The sequence below is a fragment of the Haliotis cracherodii genome, unplaced genomic scaffold (genome assembly GCF_022045235.1).
Source record: "Haliotis cracherodii isolate W230 unplaced genomic scaffold, xgHalCrac1.p SCAF_11, whole genome shotgun sequence".
NCBI lineage: Eukaryota > Metazoa > Mollusca > Gastropoda > Lepetellida > Haliotidae > Haliotis > Haliotis cracherodii.
The window spans coordinates 27,934,201-27,959,230 of NW_027266266.1; the positions used below are offsets into that span (position 1 = coordinate 27,934,201).

At 39.9% G+C, this 25,030-nt stretch overlaps 2 protein-coding genes across 12 annotated transcripts in view; one reads left to right on the top strand and one right to left on the bottom strand.

Annotated features, from left to right (window-relative positions):
* LOC139456389 (cytospin-A-like) overlaps positions 1-3,055 on the top strand; it is a 47,794-nt gene extending 44,739 nt beyond the window's left edge. For all 10 annotated transcript variants that reach the window (XM_071238074.1, XM_071238075.1, XM_071238073.1 and 7 more), the window contains 3 exons: positions 176-292; positions 773-832; positions 1,134-3,055. In XM_071238074.1, coding sequence (XP_071094175.1) covers positions 176-292; positions 773-832; positions 1,134-1,235 — 279 coding nt within the window. In that variant the 3' untranslated portion in view covers positions 1,236-3,055. The remainder of the gene's footprint in view (positions 1-175; positions 293-772; positions 833-1,133) is intronic.
* An 8,147-nt stretch (positions 3,056-11,202) lies between these two features.
* Positions 11,203-25,030, bottom strand: part of LOC139456391 (uncharacterized) — an 89,099-nt gene continuing 75,271 nt past the window's right edge. The window contains exons 6-8 of one of the 2 annotated variants that reach the window (XM_071238081.1): positions 24,538-24,718; positions 20,696-20,749; positions 11,203-18,650 (exon numbers count right to left, since the gene is read on the bottom strand). In XM_071238081.1, the coding sequence (XP_071094182.1) occupies positions 18,416-18,650; positions 20,696-20,749; positions 24,538-24,718 (470 nt within the window). In that variant the 3' untranslated portion in view covers positions 11,203-18,415. Of the gene's footprint in view, positions 18,651-20,695; positions 20,750-24,537; positions 24,767-25,030 lie in introns of both variants that reach the window. The other variant, XM_071238080.1, reaches the window with a different exon arrangement.

Below are 25,030 nucleotides of genomic sequence, written 5' to 3' on the forward strand. Positions count from 1 at the left end.
CTATGAAAGACGTATCACAAATAAGAGCATGTAAAGTATCGTGAGATGTATTGGATTGTGAGCAAGGTATAGTGATACATATCAGATTTCACAGTTGGTGTATCGTCCAAGCCCTAGTTATTGTTATCAGATGAGTATTTCAGCCTCCACTAATGCCTGTGATTGCATATTTCAGCATGTAGATATCACCAACTTCAGCAGCAGCTGGAATGATGGACTGGCCTTTTGTGCCCTGCTTCACTGCTACCTGCCAGAGCGCATCCCATATCAGGAACTCAACTCTGATGACAAGGTAGGTCTGACTAGTTGGTAAGCCAGGCATGAGCTCAGAAGTACATGGATGGATGGTGGTATCCAGACCAGATGATGCTCTCTGCTCTCTCTCTTAATATATTGAGATTTGAAAGTGGCTTGTATATTGTTTGGCTCTTAATTACAGTTGTGTGAAGCCAATTTCTGGTGTACCCCGCCGTGATATTGCTGGAATATTGCTAAAAGCGGCGTAAAACCATACTCACTCACTCACTTAATTACAGTTGACACACCATAAGTAATTCTTGCATTTGTCAGACAATCTGAATCATATTATGGTATGTTGGAAGCCATGATCTAAACTATTTACAGACTGCAGTCATATAGCTGGGATATTGCCAAGTGCAGTAAACAATATACAAACAAACAAAAAACATACAGAAACAGTGTGTTATACTCAAAGACAATAGAACTGTGATATGATTCATTGGTAACATTCTTCTTTTTTTGTCATTTGCAGCGCCAAAATTTTAAACTGGCATTTGAAGCTGCAGAAAGTGTGGACATATCAACAAATTTGGTAAGAGAGGATTCTGACTGTGTCTCTAGTATCAACAGACATATTCAAACTCATTTACCCACCTAGAGTACTTTTGTGATTAATACAAATTGACTGATTATTTTTTGACAGGGGTACAAACTAAACAAAAGTTTACGAGCATGTGTAGTGATGACATAAGAGAATCACCTAGAAAGTTGGAAATTCTACTAGTTTTGAAAAAACATTTGTCAATAGCCAAACTGATTATTTTCTATCTCTTGTTTGATACGCAAAGGAATTACTATGGGTATTGTAAATGATTAACTGTTCTCTGTTTCAGAACATCAATGACATGGTTGCCATGGAGAGGCCTGATTGGCAGGCCATCATGTCCTATGTTACCAACATATATAGGCATTTTGAGTTGGATGGCAAATCATAGTACACTTCCAGTAGCAAGGAATCAAGAGTGATCTCCCTTTGTCTATACTGTGCGGACCAATATTGTTATGCTGTGATGTCTTGTTAAATCATTTTTGCTTAAAACTAATTAACATTCACATATTTGAAACAAATGAGAAAAAAACAATAACTTTAGGTGGGTTGGGGGTCTTTTTTATCTGTCGTGTCTGTAAAATAATGCCTTGTCTTAGGACAGCTTTTATTTTTTATATAAGCTTTAAATTGTGATAATCTGTGACCATTGATTTGTTACATCTCTCTTATCTTCCTTTTTTTAAAAACACCACAGTAAAAGCTTTTGTTATTGTTTTTGTTGCTGCAGTATTATTTTTGAGATGTTGTATTTTAGGTATTATTGCTTCAGACATTCACATTTCAAATTGTATATTTTTCAGTGACATATATTTTTTATCATATGTTTTGACAAATGAGATTGGTATTATGACATTCTCGGTGTCCATGCAAATTCCACAACAGTATATATAGAGAGAAGTAAACCATTAAAATTGATACCATATTAATTTCCCTTACCAAAACAATTAATTGAATGTTTGTTAAACATTTGGCTCAAATCAAAATATTTTGATTCAGTGTACATATGTTAAAAAAGTATTATTCTTGAGTTTCAAAAAGGACATACAAGTGAGATGTAAGTGAATAAATTGCAACCCACCCTCAAAATACTGACAACTGCCTGTACATATTGATGTATATTTATACAAAACACTGTCTGTGTATGCCCACTTTAAGGAAGTATCTACTTGGATTGTTGACAGACATTGTGGTTCTGAAATACAGTGGCGATTGACTCTGTCCTGTTGACAGTATTCATTAGGGCAAGTGCCAGATAGGCCTTCACAGAAATAATTTCTGCTTGTATTTTCTGGTGGCATAGAAATATTGCTTTTAAGTTTGATGTCTGCATGTTATAAATATTATATTCTATTGCTAGTGCAAAATAATCAGTGCAATAATTTTTTGGGTTGTCTCCCTTTCATAATGAAGCCCCTTTTCTTTAATGACAATTTACAAGCTTCAGTCTCATTGATTACTTTTTGCTGTTTCCTGTCTACGCTGAAATGTTGCTGTTCTCGGATTCTTATAAATGGCTTTTCTCTTACATGGGAGGCACCCAATTACATGTGTCAATTTATTGATGTAAGCTCATCATCAGTATGTGTCATTTTACTAACAAGTCTAATACGGTTAATCTTACTCACTGATTGATGGCTTGCTATGAAAATACTCAGTATTGTCTTCACTTTTATTCAATTTCAAATAAGAAATTTTTTGCTGATAAGTAGATTGTCTAGCATGCCTATAATATGAGGCGTGTATTACTGGAAGTGATAGTCAATAGTTACAGAGGAGAATGAAGTATACCAAACTGTATCAGTTTGTGTCGTTCATACAGTTCACAGAACATTGCATGCAACATTCAGACATGGTGCAGTTGACAAGTGTTCCTTTGATTCAGTAATAATCTCATAGTGGAATAGGAAACAGTATTACAGGTACAAAAGCTCAGAACGATGTCATTCATGAAGGAAGAAGTGCTAGACTGGATTGTCTTAGCTGTGGCAACCTTTTGGATGCTATAAACTTAATATTGAATGTTGTGCCATATCTATATGTTTTTTCTCCTGAAACCTAGTTTATTTGGAACATTTCACGAATGACATGTAAAAAGTATTACAATAAGTCCTATAAGTAGTGGAACTGTATACATGAGCTAGTTTATGGTGATAACCATGCTAATATAAAAGTGATGTACATGGGACCAATACATTTGCTTTCCAAGTACTTTTGTTGTTTTTCCAGCTGTCTGCCCAATGTTAATGTAATATTTCATGCCTTGGTCAAACTGGATTATCCATATACCTCCTCAACAGTGTTTGAAATAGAAACAATTGCCAGGCCGCCATCAGGACCCACAGACTTTAGCAGCTGCAGGCCCTGACTCAACTCTTCAGGCCCTCATGTCAAACACTGCATTTATTGTGACAAATAAATCAACATCTAAATTCACTGCCAGCCATAAGGACACGTGCAAATTAAAAACTACAGGCCCAAAGTGAGATCTACCTGCCATGGGCCTACGGTCAGGTGCCTATTTCGTACACTGCTCCTCAATATCTCCATGCTGTTATGATATCTACCCTGAACATGTTGACCACAATAGCTTGTTACAGAAGTTGATGCCACCATCTCGGACCATTTAATTTGCTTATGAGTTTGGAATCAACAACCTGTGAAAATACCTCTTCTGAACGTGAGTTCAGCATACATCTACACTCCTAAACATAGCCTCTAGAAACGAGCCGCAGTATAGTTAATCAGAAGATTATAATGAACATTTAGCTTGAAATGTTTCCGTGAGTATTAAGAGAGTGGGTTGAAGGGGTGCAGATTTGAGGAGAGATTATGTTTTTTATCTTCGACCTATAGAAATGTAAACATTACTTTGAGTTGTACAACTTAGGCTTCCAAATGACAATTTTTGTATGAATGACAGATAATGATGAAATAGAAAGCACAAGTAGCTACTGATTCCAAATATTGTGATGAGGTGGAGGGACGTTTACCTTCATCCATTAGAGAATCTGTGCATATGGATATGTAAACTTGCAGAAACAAACTTGCATTTATATATAACTGAAAGTAAGTGGTCATGTTGATGCTACACATATATGTACCTTCATGAAGATTGGGGTTAAAAAGGTTGTTGGGTAGATTGGGGTTAAAAAGGTTGTCGGGTAGATTGATTCACTTAAATGTGAAATAAACAGTTTTATTCCCCGCTAGTATATTACTGTGTGTATGTCCAAGTTTATGAATGAGAATAACATCAAGCTTCCAGACCTGTGCTTCTCCCTCATACAAAGCCAAACCTGATGCTACAACATCTTTATATCCAGAACACTTTATGGTATGGGCTATCATTGTTTCATTAATGCTGAGACGCTTCCAAGCCAAATGACTACCAGAATAGACAATGTTGGTGTATGCTAAATGTTTTGAATGATGATCGTAGAATGTAGGTTTTATCAGTTGCACAAAGATTGTGGAATGTATAGAAAATGGTTTGAAATTTTACTTTGTGCTAGTTGACCAAAATGTTCTAGTCTCTTGTTTTATGCAAATGACAAAATTGTAAATACATAACTACAATGGCAATATGTTGAAATTGATATCAAAACAAGACCATTTTATGCAGTGGATCTTTTGCAGTGAAATGTTAGTAATTGTGAAGTTTCATTAATTGAAATTAATTGAATCATAATGGAGAAACATAATTTGTGTGTTATTCCAATCAGTGAATTCTCTGTTTAAATTATAGCAACAAATTGGTTTCTAACAACACTCCTAGACTGGTGGTTTGATTGAACAGACATGCACACTATGATCAACCACAGTAGGAAGAGTTGAGTCACAACCATGTTGAGGGTTCCGGTTTCCATTTGTGGCTACATTTTAATGCTAATTATGTTAAATAAATTGAGGTAAGTTTAATCTAATTCTGTCTGTTACAGTTTGAAGAATAAACACATTATTGATGCATGGAAGTGTGGCTTGTTTGTGTGATATATACTGCAGTAACAAGGATCTTCACAAGCAGCTCAATTGCCAGATCGTCTTTTGTTCATTATGTGTCCTTAGTCAATGCAAGCTGTTATACATCAGTTTAAGTCTTATTCAATCTTGTAATCTGAACAAGTTTGACATAGAAGTTTGAACAAGGTTTTGTGTGAAGCCCATTCCTAGTGTCCCCCACAATGATATTGCTGGAATATTGAAATATCAAAGCTGTAAGGACTACTTTTTCCTTGAACTAAACACTAGGCAAACAGTGATATGTATTTCCTGTGGTTTGGCACCAACTCACACCCAGCAGCAAATGCTCAAGCATGACCAGTAGATATATACACAATTGTCTGAGTCCTCATTACCAAGGGTGTCCCGCACAGTCCCCCAGTCAGGACTGCTAGTTCTCTGATGCTGGTGGTCATGTTTCTGGTATTTTTCTTAACATTAAATTTTTTGTATTTACATGTGCCAGTGGATTCATCAGAACCTGACTGCTGTTTCCCAAGGATGAAAGTGAGGTCTAGGTCTGACAACTCACATAATTTCACCTAGCTGAGCCCTTCTTGGTGGAGCCCTGGGACAAAAGGGGGAATGTGTGTTATGTTGAGGGAGAACTGAGATGCCGCCCTCTACCCACCCTTTCCTGTATGCATGAAAACTGTTCCTCTGGTTACCTTAATGAGAGAGTTAGAAACACTTCACGTTTATTGACATCACTTCCAGTTTGGGAAAACATGTCCAATGCAGAAACATTTTGAAACACAAAATCATCTGCCTACAGCTACCCTAATAAGAAAATTATATTGACCTTGCCCCACAATTTCAGCTAATCATATGTTTACATATTTATAGTTGACAACATGCTTGCTCTTACAGACATCTGACATTGGTTCACTCAACGAAACAAGTAGAACTCCCTAACAAATGACATTCCAGTGAACTTACCTTCAATGAAGTTTGCTCAAAAGCTTACCAGTTCACTGACTCATCTTAAGTATGATATGTACCCCATCTCATCCTATGAAAATAAAACTTTTTTTAAGTTTATGACCTTGAGAGTGATCTAGTGGGTAGATCGTCTGTCCAGAGAGTGATAGGTCTTTGGTTCGATCCTCGGCCGCGTCATACCAATAGACATCAAAAGATGGTACGTGTTGTTACCCTGCCTGGCACTCGGCATGAAGGGGCTTAAACAAGGACTGTTTGGCTCGGAGTCAGTATACTGTGTCTGAGTGGGGTATTCATGTTAAACTGCAGCATGGTATCTCTGTGGGCTAGCACTATAAACTCAGCATTAGTCTGGACAAGCACACACACACACGTGCATGCACGTGGCTATAAAAGTGCAATAATCTTGAACGTGATGTTAGACCCCATTTCACCTCACCTATAGAGTGAATCTGACCTTCAATATCAGTTACAACTATTTCAAGGGCAATCCAGCATATGAACCAAATATAATGTCCCTACTGGAATTCAACAAAACGAAAATACTTCTAATTGAAAGTAGATCCAATTGACCCACCATTAGTTATCATTAGATTGTCATCACTTGTCAAATGATATAACCACTACATGCACAAGACTTACAACTAAAAGGGCATTTGAGTGAAAATGGCAAACATACAAATTACCTTCACTGTGACCTTGACCTCAGGATGACGTACCAAGTTTCATTGAGTTTCCTTCTTGAGGTGGGCTGTAAGTTTTGTTCAGGCTATGATGTGAAGGGGACATGACATATCATATGCCAAAATGATTTCCCTGCATCACAAAGGACATATATACATGATAACCCTGAGATGTCCAAGCTCCCCATGGTTTCAAAATGAAACTGCTCATGCTTCTTAAATCAAAAGGATTGTAACTTCTCATACATAAGTATTCAAACAATATAACCACTACATGTATAAAACTTAATACTAACTCTCTGCAGAAAATAACAAAATCTATTTTTAAATGACATTCATTGTGACTTGAACACAAAGTGAAAACCTTTTTTCAGATTGCAGCCCCCTAACTCCATGGTTCACTGAAGTCCCAGTGCTATGTAGTGTCAAGAACAGGGAATGGTTGTCAAATTCAGACAACAATAAAAAGCAAGGTGTTGCATGACACACATGATGAGGATCCTTGTCAGAGGACCACCTCCTTAGTCTAATGGTAAAGCGTCTGCCCAGAGAGAGGAAGGTCCGGGGTTCAATCCCCGGCTGCGTCATACCAAGAGACGCTAAAAGATGGTACTTATTGTTACCCTGCCTGGTGCTTGGCATTAAAGGGCTAAAACAAGGACTGGTCAGCTTTGTGTCAGTATACTGTGTCTGAGTGGGGTATTCATGTTAAACTGCCATGGTATCTTGGTGTGCTAGCACTATAAATATGGACTAGTACAAGCAGCCCCACAAACACACACATGAACATGCACATCGCTATATAAGTGCAATAATCTTGGACGCGACGTTAAACCCAATTTCACCTCACCTCCTTGTCTGAGCTGAACAAACAACAATATCCATCATATGAACAGACATTTTAATATTGTCCATCACAGAACCAATACAGTCTACATTATATCTGTAATGCTACTGTTAACAAGCCTGCCTTGTTGTAACAACTGGCATGATAGTTAGTCTTCTGCACTGGCTTGGTGTCAAATACTTCAGCGGCAAGCAATAACATTTCCTCTTACCAGTACATGTTTATGTTACGTACTTTCATAACATTTAAGAAAACAATAAAATTTAGAAAATAACCATAGATCAAGTGATTAAAAACTGAATTCAGTGAATTAATTTGTATGAAAGATCAAGAATTTCATTTCCACTTTTAGAATAAGACACATCTACTCTTTGAATCACTGTCATAAATGTAGGATACGTTGCAATCAATTGTAGTAAAGGCTGAGTGTACACATTTCATAAGACCAAGCTTAATTTATCCAAGTTTCTAAGACTCGATCCCGGCATACTTGGCCCCATGCTGGCATGGCTGGCACACATGTCTGGGTACCTGCTCCACTTCTACACCCGGAACAACACTGAATCTTCCAATACAATGAACACTGTAACTGTGAGAGACGAAAGCTAGTATTAGAACAAATGAGATCTCTCAGAAAAAAATATCAAGGAAAATCGTTACATTTCTTATTGCCAAATGTTAATAAAAAATGTCCATGATGTCCCAAGATTCTAAACAAGTCAGTTCTGAGTCATGAAGCAAACAATCCAAATTACTTTCAATGTCTGTGGGTGTAGGGAGGAGTTACCTCCCTTCTGTTGCTTGCTGTTAAACATTTTGGTTGGTCCACAGTTTTAAGAACCACTGAATTCTGTTGAAATATTTTAGAAGGTGCAGATAATTATACAGTGTTAGCCCCAAGCTAGGTGTGAAGCAAGTCATGGAACCATTATTATTGTGGGTTTCCAGGACGACAAAACATTACTTGGCACACAACATATAGAATCTATTTTCATAATATATGCTTTTAGTATGCAATATGACATTGATATATTCCTTAATGTCCACAGCTGGTTGACTATTGTGGTATATGAAAGATGACTCTATCATAATATACATTTGTAATTCCATATGATAAAACCATTGATAATATTTAACTCGACATGCATACTGTGATCCTGGCCAAGACGTACCCTGGCACCAGGGGGTCCTCTCTACTCCTACAACAGGAGGGAGCATCCCTTAACTGTCTTTTACTACCCCTCAACTATCTTAATATTACTGAAATATTCCTACTAGCTGATTTAAGATCATATTCAGGTAAAGAAGGTTTGAACACAAACATAAAATACTTGGAGCTTAAAGCATACACAACATATCCAACAAACTATTGCCATTATAGTTCTCTGTTTCATAAACAACACGCATAAAACGTTTTCAATCAAAGCAACAACTTCAACTGTTATTTGATGTGTACATGCAATTTTATTGTAAAACAGCCCGAAAATAATCCCCATTTCCACAGCCTGGAGTAACTGCCTAGTCAGCAATAATGTGGCATGAGTTATGCCTGATGACTCAAAACAACATGGGATACTAGTGCCCTGAAACGCTGCATCATTTATCACACAACAAATACAACATCAACATAAGTATGTCCCTGCATCAATATTTTCTCTGAAACAGTCATGAAAAAACAGCAACACTTTATACAGTGAACTTTCACACAATTTGCATACAATTCACATATGACATTAAAAATCTCGTTGAAAATGACAGTGACAAGTATTTATCAAATTGATGGCTCTGAGATCATATGCTGCATGAAGTATTCGGACTAAAATAAATAGGCTTCACAGATCATCCTCAAACACACATTGCAAAACCCCTGCATGGAAACAGTTACATCGACAACAGGGGATACCAGGTTCTCCTGTAGACAACAACATGGACAAAACTCAAAATACAAACAAAATAATTTGATGACATGCTGCATAAAGAAACAACTTGAGGAGTTGCACCTGGAGTATCATCACCAATCTTACAGAACATCTTTGTTTGTTTGTTTGTTTGTGTTTTGTTAACACTGCACTCAGCAATATTCCAGCTATATGACAGCGGTCTGTAAATAACTGAGACTGGACCAGATAATCCTGGAATTGACATCATGAGCATGGATCTTTGAAATTGGGATACGATGACATGCATCAACCATGGAAGCAAGCCTAACTACCCGATTACATGAGTCGCCTCTTAAAACAATCATGGGTTGCTGAAGAACTATTCTAACCCTGTTCTTCACGGGTCCAGAACATCTTGTAAATAACTAGCTAAGAAGATGTATGCGGCAGTCTTTGAACTAGTTTAGTTTTTCCATATACATATACATGTATATACTGCTGGAAAATTAGGGATCGCATGAGGAGTGACACCAGGAACAGTTCAGGATGTGGTCTCATTCAATGATACCTGGAAGGTATTAGAGGAAAATGTAAACAGAAAGCATGTCATCACAACTTAGTCATTGTGTAACATGGCTGTAAGAGAATGGTAGGAAATTGTTGCTTTGTGGCAGTGGTTGCCATAGCGACACAATACATGACAGTAGCTCGCATATGGCAAGCATTGGGCCTGATTAGGTCGGGGAAAGTTTGAAATTTGAATAGGCAAACTGGTGATGGGATAATGTGGTCCTGATGGAAGTAAAACACAACAAACCTTTACAGAAGAAAATAACAGCATTAAGGGATAGATGCAGTTCATTATATAGCATACACACGATCAAACTGTGTGCACTTAATTAAAACCAACTGGATCAGGAAGCCACTGGCTAGTGATTGCCATTAAGATGACTGCTTCTCACAGTTGGCATGGCGTTCATTGATTTTCCATTCAATTCATGCGATCCACTATTTCTCCAATAGTTTAAAAAAAAATTCAAATTGCATCATTTTCATATCGGCATAATAAACCTCAACAAAGTATTTGGGTCAACCGTGATAAGCCAGTGTGACAGCACATCATTCCTGTCACAGGACATGGCCATGGCAAACACTGGCTTCAGAATGTTGACCTCAATGAGGTAGTCGTTCTGTATTCAAAATAGAGTAAATTCTATCTTTGGTAAATAAGACATTCAACACACAGAGTTTCAGGTGGTCTCTCTGGCCCAGGACAACATTAATAATCTGTAAGTTCATGGTTAAAAATAGGTATGTATTGTGAATTCATTGCTACAGAAGTTTTCCATCATTGATGGTTCTCTTTCCCTACTGTGATACTCCAGGTGGATGGTCACGAGCTGCTGGACAAGGTACAAGAAGTTCTGCTGCCAACACGAGGTACCCTCACAACCTCAGATACAAGTATTATTGGCTGGACCCTGCCCCCCACAGGCTGCTGTGGTGGTGGTCCACAATTGTTCAGTAAATGTTAACACATACACAAACTGGGAAGAAGAAGATATTGACCATACACATAGATGTAAGCAATCTGCACGTGGCTTCTGATATATAACAGATATATATGTTAACTAAATGCTTCCAATATGGACATCAAGAGCAACAAGAACTGCCAGCTCAGCAAGGATATCCTCAGCCCAGCAAGGACTGCCAGCTCAGGAAGGATATCCTCAGCCCAGCAAGGACTGCCAGCTCAGCAAGGATATCCTCAGCCCAGCAAGGACTGCCAGCTCAGCAAGGATATCCTCAGCCCAGCAAGGACTGCCAGCTCAGAAAGGATATCCTCAGCCCAGCAGGGACTGCCAGCTCAGCAAGGATATCCTCAGTCCAACAAGGAATGCCAGCTCAGTAAGGATATCCTCAGCCCAGCAAGGACTGCCAGCTCAGGAAGGATATCCTCAGTCCAACAAGGAATGCCAGCTCAGGAAGGATATCCTCAGCCCAGAAAGGACTGCCAACTAAGCAATAAAATCCTCAGCTCAGCAAGGATATCTATCCTCAGTCCAGCAAGGACTGCCAGCTCAACAAGGATTGCCTACTGTGGGGGGCAGAACAGATATTGGCACACTCATGAACCCTGAATTATACATAATAGAGATTTGTTCCAGAGTTTGTATTTGAAAATAAATATCAATAATTCGGCAGAAAAATCATATATAGTTACAAACTGGGTAATTGAACCAGGAGGCTGAAAGTCTGATGAACTGTGGCTGTTTGATGTGGATCATCTGGCACTTCTCAAACATGGACCCAGTTAACAAAACCTCTGTTATGTCACATTAACTGTTGATAGTCACTCTGCCAGGTGATGGGAAGTGCGACTGTATAGCCGGCCTATGATATTGCATGCATCCTGCAGCTGCCTGCCTGCACCAGCTCCTGCAGGTGGCAACATGTACACAGGGCCTATTTCTGTATGAACACGTCTGTGATTGGAATACCCTGTGTCAGCAAGTGTAAATCAGTAATATCTCTGCATGTCAACCACAACAACTATTAATGTTACACGATCCACTTCACAAAGCAAAACAAACTAATTATAGTTGTGTTGTTGAAAATATAAACTTCTGTCTGTCTCACAGCATAAAGAGTGAATTTGTTCTGTTTCAACTGAGGGAACCCAATAAATATTAAATTGACCCAAGTCACTCCCAAAGATGAAATATTTGGACCGCATGTTGTCTGTACTGTCGATGATGTGGGTTATGTGAAGTCATCTCATCCAATCACATCACCATACCAGTGTACTGTCTTCAGTTACTCAGTCCCTACTGACAGGCAGTACATCACCATCAGGAGAATCAGGGGGGTGTCATAGGCTTCAAAAATTGAGCAGTTCATTTTTGACAAAATGTATGAAAATGTAGACATTAGAAAAAGTTGCTTTCTCTGCAGAAAATACAATGACTATGTATATATAAGGCAGCGAATAATCTAATATATGAAAATACACAAAACATAAATCTGGAAAATATATCTCTAGGTTAGGAAATCACTAACATACATGAAAATAATAATTTGTCCAAAGTATAAAATTACAGACGAAATGTCCACCACAAATTGATTGCCAAGGAAGAAACATTTCATGAAAGATAAAAACTAAACTAGTTCATGCAGTGCGACCAAACATTAAAATAGTCCCAGAGATCAGGATAAAAATTGAAGTATGATGATATTACTACACACCAATATAACACTTTTGTGTCTGTAATTCAATGTACTCAGCATCCCATGATCAATACCCACTTTTTCACATGTCCCTCGATATTCATCTGCTTCTCAGCACCTTTCACTGATAATTCAAGTGGCCTTTTCTGCACCTTCTCAAACTTCATGTTCGCTATCAGCTGCTTCCCTGGAAATTCATGCGCCTCTTTCTGCACCTTCCCTGGATATTTTATGCATCCTATCTGCACCTTTCTTTGATAATTCACTGGCCTCCAGCACCATAATTCTCTTGATACTTATTTTAAATGTCCACTTTCCCTTGATACTTAATTCACGCGTCCTCTATACTTTCCCTTGACAGATATTTCATGTTCCCTCAAAACACTTTTTCCATTTTCGCTTGCAGTACAGTAAGCCACGCCCCTCTACATCTTCCCTTACATGCTGTAATGGAGCAGTAAGCCACGCCCCTCAACAGCTTCCCTTCCCTAACATGCTGTTTCGGAGCAGTAAGCCACGCCCCTCAACATCTTCCCTTCCCTAACATGCTGTATTGGAGCAGTAAGCCACGCCCCTCAACATCTTCCCTTCCCTTCCATGCTGTATTGGAGCAGTAAGCCACGCCCCTCAACATCTTCCCTTCCCTTCCATGCTGTATTGGTACAGTAAGCCACGCCCCTCAACATCTTCCCTTCCCTTCCATGCTGTATTGGAGCAGTAAGCCACCCCCCTCAACATCTTGCCTTCCCTTCCATGCTGTATTGGTACAGTAAGCCACGCCCCTCAACATCTTCTCTTTCCTAACATGCTGTATTGGAGCAGTAAGCTACAGCCCTCAACATCTTCCCTTCCCTAACATGCTGTATTGGTGCAGTAAACTACAACCCTCTACATCTTCCCTTCCCTAACATGCTGCATTGGAGCAGTAAGCCACACTCCTCTACATCTTCCCTTCCCTAACATGCTGTAAGCCACACCCCTAAACATCTTCCCTTTCCTTACATGCTGTATTGGTACAGTAAGCCACGCCCCTCAACATCTTCTCTTTCCTAACATGCTGTATTGGAGCAGTAAGCCACGCCCCTCTACATCTTCTCTTTCCTAACATGCTGTATTGGAGCAGTAAGCCACGCCCCTCTACATCTTCCCTTCCCTAACATGCTGTATTGGTACAGTAAGCCACGCCCTCAACATCTACCTTTCCCTAACATGCTGTATTGGTGCAGTAAGCTACAACTCTCTACATCTTCTCTTCCCTAACATGCTGTAAGCCACACCCCTCAACATCTTCCCTTCCCTAACATGCTGTATTGGTACAGTAAGCCACGCCCCTCAACATCTACCCTTCCCTAACATGCTGTATTGGTGCAGTAAGCTACAACTCTCTACATCTTCTCTTCCCTAACATGCTGTAAGCCACACCCCTCAACATCTTCCCTTCCCTAACATGCTGTATTGGTACAGTAAGCTTCACCCCTTAACATCTTCCCTTCCCTAACATGCTGTAAGCCATACCCCTCAACATCTTCCTTAACATGCTGTAAGCCATGCCCCTCAACATCTTCCCTTCCCTAACATGCTGTAAGCCACGCCCCTCAACATCTTCCCTTCCCTAACATGCTGTGTTGGTACAGTAAGCTTCACCCCTTAACATCTTCCCTTCCCTAACATGCTGTAAGCCATACCCCTCAACATCTTCCTTAACATGCTGTAAGCCACGCCCCTCAACATCTTCCCTTCCCTAACATGCTGTAAGCCACGACCCCCAACATCTTCCCTTTCCTAACATGCTGTGTTGGTACAGTAAGCTTCGCCCCTTTAAATCTTCCCTTCCCTAACATGCTGTAAGCCATGCCCCTCAACATCTTTCCTTCCCTAACATGCTGTAAGCCACGCCCCTCAACATCTTCCCTTCCCTAACATGCTGTGTTGGTACAGTAAGCTTCACCCCTTAACATCTTCCCTTCCCTAACATGCTGTAAGCCATACCCCTCAATATCTTCCTTAACATGCTGTAAGCCACGCCCCTCAACATCTTCCCTTCCCTAACATGCTGTGTTGGTACAGTAAGCTTCACCCCTTAACATCTTCCCTTCCCTAACATGCTGAAAGCCATACCCCTCAACATCTTCCTTAACATGCTGTAAGCCACGCCCCTCAACATCTTCCCTTCCCTAACATGCTGTGTTGGTACAGTAAGCTTCACCCCTTAACATCTTCCCTTCCCTAACATGCTGTAAGCCACGCCCCTCAACATCTTCCCTTCCCTAACATGCTGTAAGCCACGCCCCTCAACATCTTCCCTTCCCTAACATGCTGTGTTGGTACAGTAGCTGTTGCTACTACACTGATCAAAGGGTACTAAATACATTGAAGACAGCACCAGACACCATTAAGAAACATACAGGAATTGACTACGAAATATTGCATCATAGTTACTAAAATATTACTGTCTATGATTCATATAAAACATTGTAAGAATCATATTTGGTATTTTACAATGTTCATTTTTCCACCTCAAACAAATTGCAAGATTTCTGTTCCTTCTCTAATTGTGATGAGCTGGTGTAGTATATTACACCCTCTGATATCAATACTCAAGCATACAATGACTGAGCTGTAATGGAATGATAGTAATTGAGCAAACTTGACGTGCTACAGAACTATCAAGCACTACGTCTGATTTTGCTGACAATGTTACTGTCCACAAGATGCATAAATACAATGATTTTTGATTCTAGTGTCTCCTATGTTTCAACTTCTTTTATTCAACATTAAGAGCCACATGGCCTACATGCAGTGTAGAAATGTGTCATTTATGTAGTATACATTTCTAGAATCTAGGATGTATTGGTATGACAAGTCCTGCAATGGGAATACAAATTATACCGACATAAAACAGTTATCATCAGCTGTAAAAAGTGTGACACTAGGCAATTCACTTTTCAAAATGAAGAAGTTTCACAACAAGACTAAAGTTGCTGACTTATACAATCAGGTGAAGCGAAGTAGACAAGGAAGATGACAGTCTCTTCATTAATCTATTTATGCCTGATGATCATCAGGACATGTTATCAACAAACACAACAATATTGTTGCTAACACTAAACTGACTTGTTCCTGATGTCAGAGACTGCTGGGGGTAAGGCACCAGGTCGGAGCCCAGTCCAGCATGCAGTCCTAGAGCTAAGAATGTGACTGGACTTGGACTCTGCTGTTGCCTTGAAGGTGACACTGACTGACCGTCAGTTCTTGTGACTAGACCAGCTTCAACAACATTAACATAAGACTGTAAACATGAGAAGCACCAGTGAGAAGTTTAGGATGAACATCCCTGACTACAACAGAGGTCCACGGACATCCTGCTCCACCCGCCAGCTCTGCCGGGGAATGCTGATTCTATCTTCATGAGATCGTTACAATGTAGACGGCTTGTTAACCTTGTGAATCCTTTGGCCACTGTGCACAACAAGACATGATGAGGTGCGTCATTTATCCAACATGATGGTCGTGAATACATGCTTTATTCAGTATTGCCAGTCATAGCTGAGACGGAGATGTTCTGTACAAGGTGCTGAGTGAGATCAGAATAGGCAGCACGTGAGCAACTCCCCCAGAATCCTACAACAGGGGAGTTGTCCGCACCTTGGCGAAGGATGATCAGCATTCCCCTGCATGTCCTGACACATCAGTCCCCACTCCAGGGGAGCTGAACTACAGCTGTCAACTGTATCTACATGGACTAATATCAACTGGTGACACCCGAGATGGCGAAGAAACACAAACAGCATCAGCCTTACTACATTACTGAATATCAGCACACCCATTTTGTCAACAGGACAGGAAAACGAAACAGTCCTAGTTCATAACACAATGGACTTAATTCTGTCCTCTTTAACTTAGCTTAGAGCCTTGTTTCCATAAACATAAGGTCTGTGGTTGAAATTGGAAAAAGTGGTGGCAAAAACCTCTGAAAACAGTGACATAAAATTAATATTCAGAAAAAAAGTAATTCCATGAACATATTAATTCAGGGAAAAAATGGCAAGGAAGAAAAAAAATATGCCTAACAACATACTGTCGTGATTATTTGTACATACACAGCCTTTCCTCTCTAAAGAAACATACCACCTACCCGGTACTTGTCAGCTATCAGCCGGGATGGGATGTACACACAAAACCGGGAACTGAACCAACTGATTTTGTATACACTATACGGTAGCTAGTTTCTTAATATTATCATCATGATCACACCTTTCCATCATGTTCATGTATATCATTAACAACAGAACTGCATACAATTTCAGGTTTAAGTAAATACCAAATGTTTCTTCAAGGGCTGACATTGCTGTGTGTGTTTCATCGACCATCCCCTCACAACATCCATTTATCAGTAAATAAATAACAGAAAAAATATACACCTTATTCACAAAAGAATACAAAAGCCTATGTTGTACAAAATGACACATATGTAAAAATATCTGTATAGAAATAATCACTCTCTCATTCAGGAGACAGTGGGTGACCACACCTGTCATCACTGACCAACCTCGGACAGCTGACCGTCTGTTCGTCACATCGCTACTTGAACCAGGTGCATCTAGGCCAAGCCTTGTAACCTTCAACCTGGGATACAACTATCTTACTTTGGACCAAAACTCACAATGATGTTTGCAGTGTGAACCTGACTTGGGGGAACATTAATTTCACTTCTCAACACAATAGTTTTCCTAGAATCAAATGATGGCTAATTTTGATGCTTCATCATACGAACACATAGAGTAATATCACATGCAGAAATAACAAAAAAGCACAAAACTATTGGCAGATGTTATCAAATTCAGGAAGGCAATCCCCAAATGATTATACACGGCCCAAACTGATACTGATCTCCTATGTGTTCCAGAAGTTCCAACACCAGCTCGTGAGTGTGTGACACCAGACCAGGTCCACACTGTACTAACACGGATCATGTAAAATATAGGGAGAATCTTTATCTCAGTCATTGAGTTGGAAGCTAGTGGATCAGATGCATGGCATGAACACCACGATCAGGGAATACTTAGTTTCATCTAGCACTACAAGCGAAAGTGGTTGCTTTGAGACCACTGTCACTTGTTGCTAACAAAGTATGTATCTATTCTGTATCCCCAACTGTTGACACACGAGGTTCACACTACATAGTGCATGGTGTGGTGCTGGGTAATAGGGCAGTGAGCTGTGTGAGCAATATATGAACAGGGGGTTGGGGGCAGGGAGGGGGGGCAGGGAGGGGGCAGCTTAATGGGTGCAGGGTAACTCACAATGGCAGTCATATTTTCACAGCTAAAATAATATATTTTCAAACATTCAAGATGATACCATTTGCCAAAGATGACTATAGAACTAGTAGATTGTTTCAATGAAAAGTAATTCTGATCAAGGAATACTGGATAAGTTAATTTACATTCAGTCCGCAAAAACAAAAGACGCGAAAATTAGGATAAACAGATTCCAAATGTAAATTTCCCTGGCCTGAACAATAATTGAATCCGTCTTTTCTTATCCACACTCCAACAGATGAAACCTGTGTGTATTTGTTGATTATGCTGGCGACTTTCCTCTGTGCATTACACTCACTACTGAACAGTCTGTAAACAAAAGTACATCACAACAACTGTCTAACATGTGTATATAACATAAAGCTACATCAACAAAACAAAACCAACAAAACAATAAATGTACCCGCAGAAATTATGGAATATCAGGTGTTAAAATAGAAGCTTCTAGCTTGACAAAATAGGAAATAAACTTGTGCATGAATAGTGTATAAATTAAGGCAGGATAGAGTAAGTGCATCTGTCCTCAATATCAACAGTAGATAGTCCCTTATATTTCACTTATATGCATTACTAAATATCTCTAAGAAGTCAGATTGTCAAACTGAATCAACAGCCATTTCTTGCAGCCATTCCTGGACTGATTGACTCACTATCATAAATCAACTTCATTCAAAATCATCTATCTTGACTCTCTTCTTTAAAATATTTCCATAGGTATCTTCTGCCATAACAGTAGCTGTGGTGGTCCCCTCTGGTATGGCCTTGACCCTTGACCTCTTGAGTGTAAAGTCCAGTGGTGGAGTCTCGTGGAGGAACTCCCAGTGATGAAACACGAGTCCCCCAGGATCTGTCCGGAGCTCCACCAGCCTCAGACCGCATGCTGACAGAATGTGGCACTTGCTGACAAAGAAGAGTACACATTTATACAATTTAACAATGCACACACCCAGTAAAGATTTACACACATTTAATGGGACCTTAACAAGCATCAGATTTAGGCAATCACATTTTTGAATGAAAGAGTAGTACAATTATTCTACAAAGTGGTTGAGTTTTTCCATGACATCATGTCAGTGTAATTTGAGGTGAAGCAAAAGTGATGTAGGTCCTTGATGTCTACCTCTTTGGTGAAACCCACTAGCACAAGTTTCATACTGTTTGTGTGTTTGTTTGTTGTTTCACGCCACACCAAACAATATTCCAGCTATATGACAGCAGCCTGTAAATAATCGAGCCTGAACCAGACAATTCAGTGATTGACATGAGCATCGATGCTCTCAACTGGGGTATGATGACATGCATCAACCAAGTCAGCGAGCCTGACCACCCGATCCCGTTAGTCACCTCTAATGACAAGCATAGTTGCCTTTAACGGCAAGCATGGCTTGCTGAAGACCTATTCTCCCCCGGATCTTCACGTGTCAGTTTCACGCTGACAGATCTGGGACCATAACAGCGGGGAATCTGTGATCCCAATCCACAATCAACAGATCCTAGCACGATTAGGGTCACAACTCTGCACAGCAAGTCACAGCAGCTTACACATCTGGGCCACCCATGAAAATTAGTTTTTTGACACATCCGAGCCTTTTGTATACACTCAGTGTATTCAAAGTACAAAGCAAGCATGTGTTGGAATGAACAAAGTCTCTTTTTTATTCATATCCACATACATTTGAAAATTTTAATATAAAAATTTCAAAGGATTTTGTTAACTTCTTATATATTGTAGATCCTAAGGGAGAAAAACAGGGTCCTTGTCATTCCATGTCCTTTCACAATTTATTCTAAATTTGTAAAATGTCCTCAATAATTGACTTCTTTCACACCAAAATGGCAAAAAGCAAGTATCAATATTTGTAAACTATGCAGACATATTTCACAATTCATATTTTACAGTGGACATCAGAGATGATCCATCTCAGAACTACACACTAATGCAGCACACACACCAGATAAAGACACCTTCCTGTGTGGCTACGTACTACCAACAGTTCTAGTTACATACACTCTTGTTGCAGTATACCCAGTCTCTACCTTCAGGAAGAACAACAAAGTGTGGAACCTACTGCTGGAGTGTGAGGCTACCTTTGTCTGACATAACACCCGGGGTCCGGAAAATTTAAAATCCCAAACAGACATTTGCATTTAGGCCACACACCCTTCAAATAGCGTATTTTAGTACAACTTTTCACACGCATTACAAGTTGTTACCTTCAGTGTTCCCTCGTTATTGCACGCTTATAGCGCGTGGTAAAGCATGGCTCCCCATATTTACCGACACTTTTTAATAAACTCAAGTTTTCCACTGACACAGCGTTTTCCCCCATCTCAGAAAACATTATCAGCTGATCACCGCGATAAAGGAACAACGGAAATACCAATCAATAAATATAAACTGAAGTAAGCAATTTAATCCTATTATAATAATATCTGGTAATAAAAAAATTGTTCATTGTTTATCTGGACTAATGTTTGCAATATATTTTATTAATAATATTCAAAATTTCATTCAATAATTATAATAATGTTTACAATAATTGCGGCAAAATCGTATGTGAAGTGATCGGTGGATCACACAACTCACCATTATTTACACCAACCACGGTCAGATTACCGCTATTGATGCCTTGAAACAAACTTTAGTTGCAAGAGAATGGATACACACATCATAAATGCCGTACCATAACACGCTCAAAGTCAATTATGCCATTTTCAGTATGGTGTAGCAAACCAAAGCGGACACTTGGCTCAGTACTGATCTATACACTATATTTGTTTGGTGAGCCTGACACCCCTACACAACAGAGCCTGGTAGAGGAGCATGACCTGTCAACTAGAGACGACCATACTCTGCAGCCACTGGGACTCTCCCATGAACAATTGGCTCTATCACCACATATTCACCTTCCACAGAATATTATGAACCCAAAGTCAAGCCTTACTTGGAAAGAACTGGATTTTTTCTTGGATCGTCTGTGCTAGCTTTGTTAAACCATCTGAAATAAAAACATGATTAATAATGAGCATTGATTCTGAATGTACGTCTGTATGTACATAATGGAAGCATAGAAGTTTTCCCGTAGAAGAAGCTCAGTGTTTGTCTACAGCAGCTAGGAGTCATCACAATTTGTGTACCCCCCACAGACACATTCTCACAGCCATATGTCCCTTAAGTGCCATTACATTGAACACACACCAAATTTACGCAAAATCAAATCTCTCTTGGATATTGAAAAGTCAAGTGCTGTCATTACATGAAATCAATTAATCTGATTAGGGTGATTGTGAGGGTTCTGCTATTGGTAAAGCCCTGCTTGGTTGATATTTAAGAGAAGCTGAAGAGACTACATTGAGGAGATAGTGAATAACTGGCATGGATAATTTGTGTGTGGGTTGAAGTAAGAGCCAGCCGGAGGGAGGCCTTCAGCTGGATGTACTGCCACCATCATCTACATGTTGTCTAACTCCTACACTAGCTGACGTGAAGCAAATCAGGAATGGATCATCAAAGGCAATAATGATATATTATACAGTTCTGCAGCTCACTTATCAAGGAAGAGCTTATTGAAGCCTGAAGTGCAAGTGCAAATAATAACTCATTAGTCAATACAACTGTACAAAGTGCGAGGCTTTCAGGTCTTTCTCTGCATCTTTTACTTCACTCAGTCCCCCAAATCCATTTTCTGCACTATTAGTAGACACTTACTGAAGCTTTACTCATAGCTCTAACTACAGTTTGCTGACAGTGCAGGGGTATATTCCACATGAGCAAGTACTGATGTTGTCAAGTGTACATTAGGATACATTGGATCCTCCTCCTCCATTATCCACTGTATTACATGTTTTATTATGACATAAGATAGCTGAGCGATAAATCGCAAAGAACAATGAAGAGCGAAGCCTGGTTTATTTCACCATAAAACATTGTTCTATCATGACGTGATTCCTGGAGATTTGAACATGCACTTAATGATGTCGTAAATGGACATACGTTTTGATAGGGAAGTGTCTAGAGAGTTGTTCCCCAAGTGAACAATGGCCAAACGATCGCATTCAAAGTGAGAGATATATGAAAATCGGTATTGGAAGAAACGATATACATAAACAACATGAAAATTGTAAGAATATCCAGGAAACACCAAACGTAGCCCCCCTGTTCATAAAATGGACTTGTCCCACATTGCAGAGGTCGGATTGCATTCAGGGAGGTATCATTATTTAAATACGGGAAAATGGTTTTAAAGCATGTACATTTTATTGTACAAAATGTTGATATCTTATATAAGAAATAAATGACCCGTGATTGTTGTTTATTATACAATTAACTACTGCAGAGAGAATAAACGATGGGGGGCTACCCTCATGGCTTATTCCCTGTGCAGTGTTTTATTGTGCAGCGTTTTATTGTACGATAAACAACAACCCAATGACCACCATTTGTTTATTTCTTAAATACTCCCTGAACCTATTGGCTGTCATAGCTTCCTTTGAGCCAGACTCAAGTGTAATCATGAAATGTTCATGAATGGGAGAAATTTGGTGCAAAGTTAAAAATAGGTATGTGGTAGGAAGCGGCTGGCAAATGGGTCCAGCGTTTACATCATAATAGAAATAAGATCTAATATACTGAAAATTTGGGGTAGTTTGATCACATCCAAATCCTCTCTCATGCATTGCTGTCGTGTCCTGTCCTAGCTACCTGCTGGGGGGTGTGAGACAGGAGAACAATCATCAGAGGTAATCTAACATTGCTGAACTCAAACCCTTTGGTTCTGGTGTATTGCACACATACCAAGCACATGCACAGATAATGTAATTTGACATTCTTCAAAGTCCACAACACTTTACAGCCAATGAAACAAGAAAGGTGCAAGTCAAACAATGGCCTCCCAGACTTTGTGTCACTTGTATCGTGAACAGGTAGCTTGCTGTCGCTGTACTTTTAATTCTCTTGCAAAAAACGGACACACGTTAGGGAAAATTATATGTTAAATAATTGATTCATTACAATCCCTGGGAGTAAATCAACGTGCTAAGTAGAAGCAGTTTTTTGTAGTGTAAAGCCAAGGCCTGTCACCAGCTTATCACTTGTCAGTGTTGAACACAGAAGGTGGGACCAGGCGGTGTTTAGTGCCAGTGCCAGGGATCATCAGGCATTCATCCGACAGATAAGGAACACGAAGATAGAACACAGGTGAATGCTGTAAACCCACAGGTGAGTGCCTTGATTAAGTTTTATGCCCTAGCCAGTGATACATCAGCTGTATGGCTTCATTATATATAAGGCTACTCCAAACAATACCATGCCAAATAGCAGAAACTGGCCTCCCTCTAACCAGAGAGTTATACAATCATCCAGGTGACAACCATTATTTAAGAAAATAACGACCTGTGGTCATTGTTTTTCGTACAATAAAACACTGCAGGGAGAAGAAACCATGACGGGTGCATTGGCGATGTCAACATTGTGTACAGCCGCTTTAAGCATGATGATAAAATGTACAAGGTTTAAAAATATATACCCGTATTTACAGAATGATGACTCCCTCAATAGAATCTGACCTCAGCAATGTCGGACAAATCCATCTTATGCACAGGTGGGTATTTCTCGCATATTTTCACAATCCTTACGTCGATTATCTGTACCTTTTCTCCCAATACCGATTGTAATAACTCTCCCAATTTTGGATGAGATCATTTGGCCACTTTGTTCTGAGTAGCCCAGCTACATCTATGGGCAACAACTTACCAGACACCTCCCTCTCAAAAATAACGCAGTCCAATATATGACATCATCAAGTTGCGAGGGCATGTTCGAATCTCGAAACCTGAGTACAACAGTGGATGATGGATATGTGGGTACCTGTGAAACCTGAGTACAACAATGGATGATGGATATGTGGGTACCTGTGAAACCTGAGTACAACAATGTATGATGGATATGTGGGTACCTGTGAAACCTGAGTACAACAATGGATGATGGATATGTGGGTACCTGTGAAACCTGAGTACAACAGTGGATGATGGATATGTGGGTACCTGTGAAACCTGAGTACAACAATGAATGATTGATATGTAGGTACCTGTGAAACCTGAGTACAACAATGAATGATTGATATGTAGGTACCTGTGAAACCTGAGTACCATGAATGATTGATATGTAGGTACCTGTGAAACCTGAGTACAACAGTGGATGATGGATATGTGGGTACCTGTGAAACCTGAGTACAACAGTGAATGATGGATATGTGGGTACCTGTGAAACCTGAGTACAACAGTGAATGATGGATATGTGGGTACCTGTGAAACCTGAGTACAATAGTGGATGATGGATATGTGGGTACCTGTGAAACCTGAGTACAACAGTGAATGATGGGTATGTGGGTACCTGTGAAACCTGAGTACAACAATGGATGATGGATATGTGGGTACCTGTGAAACCTGAGTACAACAGTGAATTATGGGTATGTGGGTACCTGTGAAACCTGAGTACAACAGTGAATGATGGGTATGTGGGTACCTGTGAAACCTGAGTACAATAGTGGATGATGGATATGTGGGTACCTGTGAAACCTGAGTACAACAATGGATGATCGATACGTGGGTACCTGTGAAACCTGAGTACAATAGTGGATGATGGGTATGTGGGTACCTGTGAAACCTGAGTACAACAGTGGATGATGGATATGTGGGTACCTGTGAAACCTGAGTACAACAATGAATGATTGATATGTAGGTACCTGTGAAACCTGAGTACAACAGTGGATGATGGATATGTGGGTACCTGTGAAACCTGAGTACAACTGCAGAAGATCTGTACCAGTGAGCGCCATCATCAGCAAACTGAACATCAGGTAGTCGTAGGTCGGGCTCCTCGGGGGAGTTGGGGAGCGTAGAGGGTGTGGAAGATGTGGGGGACAGGCTGGCTGATGATCCTGCACTGGAACATGAACTCGGGCGACGTTCTGAAGACGAGTAGCAGCATTTTATTCCAAATCCTAATGACATTTTATCTGCAACAAATATACACCCTACTTTACCCCTCCTACCCCTACAACACTGCTACATAGCACTGTGGTAGAGACCTTTATCTGTCAACATGGAACTGTGAGTGAATGGACAGTTGAACTGATAGTCCTCATTATAGAGAGCGTCAGATCAACAAGGGGCCCAGATCACTGACCAGGCAAAACAACTAAGTGATATTGGTCCCTCATAAGCATACAGTCAATCAATCCCCATGTACTCATGACCATATAGTCAATCATTCCCCATTT